General features: G+C 28.0%; 1 protein-coding gene across 1 annotated transcript; it reads left to right on the top strand.

The window, feature by feature from the left end:
- Positions 1-3,643: 3,643 nt before the first annotated feature.
- Positions 3,644-9,579, top strand: LOC124943399 (pectin acetylesterase 9). Its single transcript, XM_047483911.1, has 12 exons — positions 3,644-3,976; positions 4,077-4,159; positions 5,232-5,361; positions 7,287-7,366; positions 7,830-7,916; positions 7,995-8,119; positions 8,208-8,268; positions 8,383-8,439; positions 8,510-8,587; positions 8,677-8,782; positions 8,854-9,002; positions 9,095-9,579. The coding sequence occupies exons 1-12, from the start codon at positions 3,844-3,846 to the stop codon at positions 9,197-9,199; spliced, it is 1,194 nt and encodes a 397-aa protein (XP_047339867.1). The 5' UTR covers positions 3,644-3,843; the 3' UTR covers positions 9,200-9,579.
- Positions 9,580-9,789: the final 210 nt, after the last annotated feature.

Raw genomic sequence — 9,789 nt, 5'->3', positions numbered from 1 at the left:
TATGAAAGACTTTACGTCTACAAGTGAATATGTTTACACTTGAAAGTACAACTATATGGGTGAAAATCTTCAAACGAAAAATATATTTTTGTGAAATGTGTAATTGTTTACACGAAGGCATAATAATTCAAAGACATTCTGTCAACTAGTGAGCCAACTAAATAATATTTTCACAAAAGATTGTTTAAATGATAAGTATGTATGAATGACTATGCTTATTTGAAGATATTTCAAGATTGTCTAAAATGAAATTTCTAATTATTGTGATAATGATATGAAACTAGACAAACTTAGAGTAAATGACAAATCTAGCCATACACATATTAGACATAATATCATTAGACTGTACTCTCTAATAGAGTTATCACATTTGACTATGTTAGTAAAAGATAACATTGTTGATCCACTAACCAAACTATTTAATAGAGAGTTAGTTTAAAAGTTTTTTAAAGACATGAGCCTACCATAAGTTGGTATGAAGGAAAACACAACCTATGTAGACTAGAGATCCCAAGAACTAAGTTCAATGGGAGAACCTAATTGTACTGACTTGGAAAGTTATTGTTGAGGATTAATCCTATAATGAAACAATATATATTTTGACGAGGATAAACATATCGCTTTTAATGATTCATTGTGAACAAAGAGATCACATATGTGAGGGAGAAGTGGGGCCGCATCGAAAGAATTGCATGGCTCAATTCCAGACTCTCTCACAGAACAAGGCGCATGTTACATGGCCAAAACAGACACAACCATGAGAGCTTGACATGTATCAGGAATAATTCTATGTGAATGTGTGTAATCGTTTACACAAATGGAAGAATAGTTCAAGGACATCGAGTCTATTAATCGGCTAGTAAAGTTATATACTTTCATAGTTACCTCTACCTATACTATGTACAATTCAAATGTTGAACATTTTATTGGGTTAATCAATTTCCATTAATATGGGGATTGTTGGAATTTTAAACTAATTCCATTAATTAAATGGAAATTAGAATTTGGATAAATAAATTAAATGTAATTTAATCTAAATAAATATAAATTCATACCAAATAATTCAAATGTGATTTTTTGGTAAAATTTAATGTTAGTGGATAAGATCGAAATGGATATGATCGAATGTCAAGAGTCTTGAAATGTCAAAAGTTTAGGAATGACAATTGTTGGATGAATTATCAGCGTTGGATTGATAAATGAATTTATTGTGCTGGTTAATTTTCAGCTATAAATATCTCCTTAATGTTGGAACTCTTAAAAAAAATATATTGCATATCTCTCACTCATTTCATTCTCTCTAGAATTTAAAATGTTTTTCTTTGTTTACTTGAGTTATCTTGGAGTTCTTCACTCAATTTAGTGTTTTTTGAGTTTTTCACTCAATCGAGTGTTCTTCGAGTTCTTTACTCGTCGTATTTCCGTTGCAACCGGTGATTGATTCATGTACTTTATCAAGTTCGATGCGTAATGATTCCGGTGCTAAATCACTACTAAATTCGTTGTATCATAGGAGACAGTCATCTTAGCACAAGAGGAGATGGTGAAACTATTTTAAGAGATTCTCGAATCAACATTGTATTACGGTGATTTCATTTCTTTGTATATTCTAATTTATTTAATTTATTTAAAACATCATTTATATATTATGTTATTTCAAGACAATATTTTTAACTTGTAACAAAGTTTACTACCTTGGAGATCATGATCTACGCGATATGAGAAGCCCCATATCAACTTGGGCAAGATAGACTCGTTTAATTATTTTCACTTTATTTAACCAAGTCGACTTCATGCTCTACTTCTCAAGTCTCGTGGCTCTCTTCTTCCCTGTCATCCATCTATTATTCTAGTTGGACCAAACTGGGTGTTTTAATGTCTCACTCGTCGAGGAAAGAAGTTTATCTTCCATAGTGGGAAGATAAACTAATCATACATATTCATATTACCTTTATTTTCAAGTCTTACTTAGATGATAGATTCTTTAGATAAAGAGCAAGAACACAAACGAATACACTTGAATCAGACAAAGTCACCATCTATTCATTCAATTCAGAAGAAATCCTAGTATTGACATTGAGCGAGATTGTGATAAAGAGATTGTGATAAAGTGCACTTTATTTTGGTACACTTATTCAAGTTTTTTTAATTATTTTTTTTTAGTTTTAGTGATCGAATATTTAAAAAAGTCTTGAAATTACTAGTTACTTTCTTTTCATTCAATATTTAATAATCATATAATTAAATTATTAGTTAAAACAAAATAATTTTAAGTAATTTAATGAATAATTAAATAACAAGAGCAGGCATGATGTTTGTGCAAGTTTAAGAATAAAAATATTAGTTTTACTCAAAAACAAATAATTAATTATAATTAAGAGTTATACTTAAATTTAATAATGTAGTTCATAGAGTATAAAATTAAAATAAATATTTAAAAACTATAATTTATATTTAGACTAGTTTATTATTATTACTATTTTTAAAAAACAAAATTGATGTATATTTGTAGTGTTTTTGTTTTTATAAGGAATTAATTTTATTAAATTAGAGAGTTATATATAAAAATTTAATGAGTAAATAATACAAAATAATATATATATATATATATATATATATATATATATAATTAAAATAAACAATTGATGATCTAGATACAATTTATTTGTTGAGGGTTCCTCTGTTAATAAATCTATTTAAGACGGTTGAAATAGAGTAAGTCGAACGAACCAATAAAACAATGTTAGAAGAATCTCTACAAATATTCAGAGCATCATTTAAAATTTCCTTAACCGAGATTCGATAAATAATGCGAGAAAATAATACAAAATGAAAATAAATCGTCTACATATGGTTGAAAATTGTGAGAATCCATGTTCTTCATATAAAATATCAAGTTAGTAATTTAAAAAATGAAAAATAACTCTAAATTCGATTATTTCGTTTCCTTTGACCCACAAAAGATTAGGAGTATTATTTGATTTATAAAAAATTAAAACAAAAAATCCGATCAATCTAAATAGAGTGTCAAACTAAACAAAACGCAAAACAATCTCAACTCTAAGTAATGAAAAGAAAAACGAAGCATCTCCAATGTTAGAAAAATTATTGGAGGGACAAGAAAAATCAAACATTAAACTTCTCTTGAGTTTATTTTTCGAGAAATTAAGGAAAGTTTGAAAACTAACTTACTTTCTAACACTGATTTTTTTCCTTCTAAATTAATAAAATGATAATAATTGTTAGAAAGCTAGTTGATAGGGTAAAAAAATATTAAACTTTAAACTTCTCTAAATTTTATTTTTAGAAAAATTTAAAAAATGTTTTAAAAACTAACTTAATTCCTAGTTAATTCATGAATATAACTGTGTATTTCATTGTATAAACCGACCAAATTGAACAATTTCATCTCAATCAAATAAATAGTAAGTAAATTAAACAAACTCTTTGAAAATAATTTTTTGAAAATCTGGAAGCCATTAAAGTCTATTGGATTTTAATTTCACCTTTGTACCCACCACAATGGTCCCCATCTTGCTTGTTCTTCAATATTTCACCTTCCATTAAACTTTATGATTTCCGTTGCCTAACCATTTGTCCTTTCTCTCTCTCTCTCTCTCTCTCTCTCTTCCCCCCTTCCTTTGAAGAAAGGCTTACTCAAGGATAGAAGAGATATAGATTCTTCTATTTCCAGAAATCAGCTCGATTACAACATTTATTATCACCTTCATCACAAGCGCATTCATTGAGCTGCATTTACACCGTCCTGAACAGAGATACAGAGAAAATCCTGCCAGAAACATCCATAAATCTGAAGTTCGAGATTCAAATTTCTGCTTACAGATGAAAAGGTATTTTGAACTCGTCTTTGGCTTAATCCTGCTAACTACCGCACCAAGGTGCGGTTACTCGATGGAATTAGGGCGATTATTGGTGAATATGACTCTTGTTCAAAATGCTTCCACTATCGGAGCTTGTAAGTCCGACTCCTTTCATAGAACTTTAATCTGCTCGTTTTGATTTCAGAAATCAGTTGTTGATACATTGCTTTTGAACTGTTTTGTTTATGGATTTAGATTGTTTGGATGGAAGTTTGCCTGCGTATCATCTCCACAGAGGATTCGGTGCCGGATTAAACAACTGGCTGTTACAGTTTGAGGTAATCATCGATCATCCTTTTCCTAGTTTTCTAGTGATTAATAGATTGATCTTGATTCAATGCAAATATGAATGTTGAATTTGTTGAGCTTGAGAAGTTGAAATCAAACAGTTTCATGAATGATGCATAAAGTTACAGTGGGAGAATCTTCGTTTTGTTATAGTCAGTTTGAGTATTCATTAGCTGTCAATTTAAGCTAAGAAAATAATGTTTTTGTTTTCAATTTTCATACTCAATGTTTGCGTCAAATATACGTTTTGAAAGAAAATTTAGTTTTTTTTTTATAAATGAAAATTAGGTGTAGTTTATTATTAGATAGAGACTTAAAAAGCAAAAAGTGTTTTAGTGGGATCAATATTTTAATGGGGCTGTTGGTATTGAAAACTTGCTTAATCTTTGGTTATTTGAAAAAGGATTGCTTTTGAATTTAAAATGTTCAAAGGAATGTGATATAATTAGGGTTATTGAATTTAGTCTAAACTAATGGGTAGAATACGAATTTTATTTTCGGTTTTTAAAAAAATTTGAATTCAAATACGGTTTTCGAGTTGGGTTTCAACTCAAAAACCAAACCGAAAATCGAATAATTATATATTATATAATATATAATATATAATTATATAATTATATATAATATATTAAAATAAACGAATTCGGTTCGATTTTATTAGATATTATTCGAATTCGGTTCGATTTTCAAATTAACTAAAATAAAATTTGAAAAACTCGAATAATTTAAAAATCGAACCGATGAACACCCCTAAATATAATGGGAGATTATTTGAAAATAATTCAAAATCAAACTAAACTTATGCTTAAATGATAAATTTGATCTTTCCCGATAATGTTTTAAGTTGAAATAAAAATAATGATAGTAGATAGTGAAGCTAAATTCCTATATATTGAAAATCAAAAATCAAAATCAAACTAGCTCAAAATATTATTAATATTTAAGAATATAAAAAATAATATTGGTATTTTAATATCTATTTAATTAATTGTTGTTATAGCAAAACAAAAGAAAAAATTGATGGTTGTCTCATTTCATCATTTTATTGATAACAAATTATAGGGTGGTGGGTGGTGCAATGACGTGGCTTCATGCTTGGACAGGGCTAAAACTCATCGTGGATCTTCACTATACATGAACAAACTGGAAGTCTTTTCTGGAATTTTAAGCAATAATGCTTCTCTAAATCCAGGTAACAATCATTTTTTAGTTTTCAATAAATTAATGATTGACGGCTACTTTGTCACTTTCTGTTGTCTTTCTTTTATGTTTTTTTTTTGTTCTTAGGTCTTAAGTTTAAAATTAGGATTAGTTTCCTAAATAAAAAACAATTCTAACCCATTAAAATAATTAAGATCAAAAGAGTATTGTCTAATTGTCATATTTAATTTCTATAAAAAAGAAACAACCTGTTGAAATAGGGATTATTGAACTCAATTATTTTGACTAGTTATATTGGTAGAGTTTGAAACAGGTCTTTAAACATATCATTTCCTAGTAGATAATCTTCTTTAGCTTTCATTATTAGCCAATATGAAATTTCTTTAATTAGCTAGATGTTTAGCTGTTTGATTCTCGTCGGTGGGTCTTGTCGGTGTAAGCTATTGCCTTGTGGGCCAATACTTGAAAATGACATAATAAGGCTGAATACATGATTTAGTAACAGTTTTGTCTTGTCAACATGTGCTAGCTAGTTTGAATCCAGCTCAATAGATTAGTTTGATTTGTTAATTTTTGTATGATATAGAGAAAAAATATCATATATATTTAATCAAATGAGCATGATATTTGTTTTTAACCAAAACAAAACTTAGGTCATGATATTTTTATAATTATTTGAGATTATTAAATAATTTATCATCTATTTAAAATATATTTATATATTTTTTCCCAAAAAAATCAACTTTTCAATAACTCAAATCAATAATTTTACTTAAAAATAAGCTCAAATAATTCATAAATGATTTTAAGAGGTTGTTTGATCTTGGGTTAATCCAAAAACAAATGTTTGATCTTGTTTTAAAGAGTTAGATTATTTAAGTTTCATTTATTATTTTACTAGTACCTTAAATTTATAATAAATCAAGTTTTAAAAGACCCGGAGATATTTAGTTTAATTGATGAACTGAAAAGTATTGTTGATGGAAACATGGCTTATTATAATATCAATCAAGCTCATTGAAATTATTTTTGTATAAGTTATTGAAAATTTAGTTATTCAAGTAAATAGATATTAAGATATAAATATATAAAAATTATTATTATTTTCTAAAAATTAGAAAATACAAAAATTAAATATTTCTCAGTCAGTAGTCAGTACTAACACTCAATTAACATAACCATTCTGAGCTTATACTTATATTTTCTATTTCTACTAAATACAAATACTTATAATTTATTCTATGTAATTTGTATTTTTATCCAGCTTATAACTCCTGGTACTTTTGTACCTTCGTTCTAGTTAAGAATTGCTTTTTTTACATATTGATTTTATAAGTAGTACAAAGTTATGAATTAAAAATGGAGTTGCTCCAATAAAACTTGGATAGAGACTTAGAGTTGTGCCAGAAGATTCCGATTCAAAATAAAATGCATATGAAAAGAAAGTAAAATTCATTAATTATTCATTAAAATCTCATTTATAGAATAGGAAGAACTCATAAATTTAGATTTTAAATTTCGAATATATTTCCATTGGCAATTCAAATATGTAAGAACAACAAGTCTTCATATTTGGATAAAAAAAAAATGATTAACACTCAATGATATCAGGCTTATCAGTATTTATAACTAACTAGATGTAATGAGAATAACTTGCTTTCAAATAATAATTAAAATATTAAATATATTGCCTTACATAATAGACATATTTTTATTTAGAAGATTTCAGAATCTAAATAATTAGCTTTTATATATGAATATTGCCTAATTTCTTCCCACATCCTACCCCAAACATCAAAATCAGAAAAGCAGAACATCCATTTGTGAGCATCATAAACTAGTTTATGAGATAATCAAAACCTACACTATCAAAGGACAATCAGAAAAACAGTTTTTATGCTGATTGAGATGATTCTTACAGGATACTGCAATAACAAAGCTATAATTTGATTGCAGATTTTTACAACTGGAACCGTGTGAAGATAAGATATTGTGATGGAGCATCATTTGCTGGGGATTCCAAGTTTGATAATGGGGTAAGTGGAAACATCAATATTCTACAAGTTAGACTATTTGGAAACTGATATTTTTGTTACAACTAGAAGAATCGTATTGAAAAATTGTCAAAGATTTTTTTTAATCATGATCCAAAGTTTCATTTGGTGTATAAATTATCTTTTATATCATGATCCAAATTATAGTATACTTTTTTTGGATCATAATTAAATTATTTATTAGGTCATAATACAGGTTATTTTTAAAATCATTCTAGTTTTTGACAACATAAGAAATATAAAATTTTCAATATCTGATAAAAGTGTATGACTAAACAATCCAGTATTCTTTAACTCCAACAAGTGTAAAGGATTAAATAAAAATCACTTTCTTTCATATCCATAGAAGCTAAACTTACTAATCTCTGAAATAGTCAAGAGTTGTTTGTAATAATGAAGTATTTACCTTTAGCCCAACACTATTTTAACTTATAATGAGAAACAGACATCATTACTTTACTTCAGAGGGCAAAGGATATGGAAAGCAATTATCCATCATCTTCTTCCCAAGGGCTTAGGGATTGCAAAAAAGGTATTATCTTTGTACTTATAATTTCTTTTTTAGTAATCATTAATATTTTCAACAAATTATGATGATTTTTCTCTGCAGGCTTTGCTTTCAGGGTGCTCAGCAGGGGGTTTGGCTGTTTTTCTGCAATGTGACAATTTCACCAGTTACTTACCAAGAAATGCAACTGTTAAATGCCTAAGTGATGCCGGTTTTTTCTTGGACGAGTTATAATCTTTTACTCAATTCAGTCTCTTTTTCTCCTTTATCTAAACAAGTAAAAGTAAATTGATTTCTTTTCTCCTTAATTTGCAGGAGAGACATTAGTTTGAACCACACAATTAGATCCTTTTATGAAGATCTTGTTTCATTACAGGTACATAATCCCAGTAATCAATATAAGTGTTCAAAACTCACTCATGAAACTTGAATCCCAATCAGTTCCACATTTATATGATATAATGATGACAATTGAAAGGTTTCTTTACAGGGGATAGAGCAGTTTCTGGACAAGAACTGTACAAGCTCCCTCTTCTTTCCAAAACTAGTATGATCTCCATCTAAAGTAATTCATACAAAATTTACACATATGTGATGATCTATGCTTTTTTTTTCAGTGTTTTTTCCCTCAATATGTGTTACCATATATCAAATCACCATTTTTCATCTTAAACTCTGCTTATGATGTCTACCAAGTAAGATTCCTTTCATATCTTATATCAAATGTCATTTTCAGAATGAGGTTTACTCACTTACAATAGATTTCCTTTAAATGAAACACCAGTTCCATCACAATTTAGTTCCCCCTTCAGCTGATCCAAAAGGACATTGGTACCACTGCAAGGTTAATCCGGAGCAATGTAATATCAATCAGATAAATATCTTGCAAGGTTAGCTTTTCACCCTTCAAAATAAAATCATCATATTTTTCTTCACAATATATAATTTTTTTTTAATTTAGGATTCAGGCATGACATGATTGATGCGTTGAAGTCATTCTACGAAGAATCAAGGAGAGACGGGATGTACATAAATTCGTGTTTCGCTCATTGCCAGAGCGAGTCACAAGACACATGGTTAGCTGTGGATTCTCCTAGAGTACATAATAAGGTTAACATTTAAAAAATTTATTACTATTTATTTGTTTTGTTCTTAACATTGTTAATTTTTGTGACGTGTAATGAAAAATTGAATCTTGTTAGACAATTTCCGAAGCGGTTGGCGATTGGTACTATGGGAGGAGGGTTACAAAGGAAATCGATTGCGCATATCCTTGTGATAAAACTTGTCACAATATAATTGGATGAGAAAATGAAGAATTTCAGGTATAATATATTTATATAAATATATTGGCTTATCTTATGTTATGCTAATTAGTTGAAATGCTTAAAGATGTTAAATTGGGAAACATAAAAGAGAGGCCTAACAGAAAGAAAATTGAATTTGGTAAGGGTAAAGGAGATAATGATGCAAAATAGACAGCAACATAGAGCTTAGAAATCATTCTTTCATACACACATTACAAATGGTGTGTATGCCATTGAACTTTGAGAATTATTTATACCAAAATATTTTCCTTATTATGTATATGGGATTAAGAATTGTATAATGTTGTTGACAAACATAAATTTGTTTACTTAGATTTGATTTTATTTGAAAACACAAAATTGAAAGAGGTTGTTATGACAATGCATTTTTGTGTTAATATCCTTTATAGACTAATTTGAGATGTGCAAATGATTAACAAGCTTATCTTATCAATAAAAAAAAAAAAAAAATAGTTGAGCCCTATATTTACAAATCAATACAAATTATTTGTAACCCACCAAAGACCAGTGGTAAAAGTCGACTTAAAAGATCAAAATATCACGAGTTTGATTATTTATAAAGCGCTTTG

The sequence above is a fragment of the Impatiens glandulifera genome, chromosome 1 (genome assembly GCF_907164915.1).
Source record: "Impatiens glandulifera chromosome 1, dImpGla2.1, whole genome shotgun sequence".
Taxonomy (NCBI): Eukaryota; Viridiplantae; Streptophyta; class Magnoliopsida; order Ericales; family Balsaminaceae; genus Impatiens; species Impatiens glandulifera.
This window is presented reverse-complemented; position numbering and strand designations above follow the sequence as displayed.

Coding starts and splice junctions, on each gene's coding strand:
- LOC124943399 (XM_047483911.1), top strand. CDS start 3,844: ATGAAAAGGTATTTTGAACTCGTCTTTGGCTTAATCCTGCTAACTACC. Junction 4,160..5,231: donor ACTGGCTGTTACAGTTTGAG/GTAATCATCGAT, acceptor AACAAATTATAG/GGTGGTGGGTGGTGCAATGA. Junction 5,362..7,286: donor TAATGCTTCTCTAAATCCAG/GTAACAATCATT, acceptor ATTTGATTGCAG/ATTTTTACAACTGGAACCGT.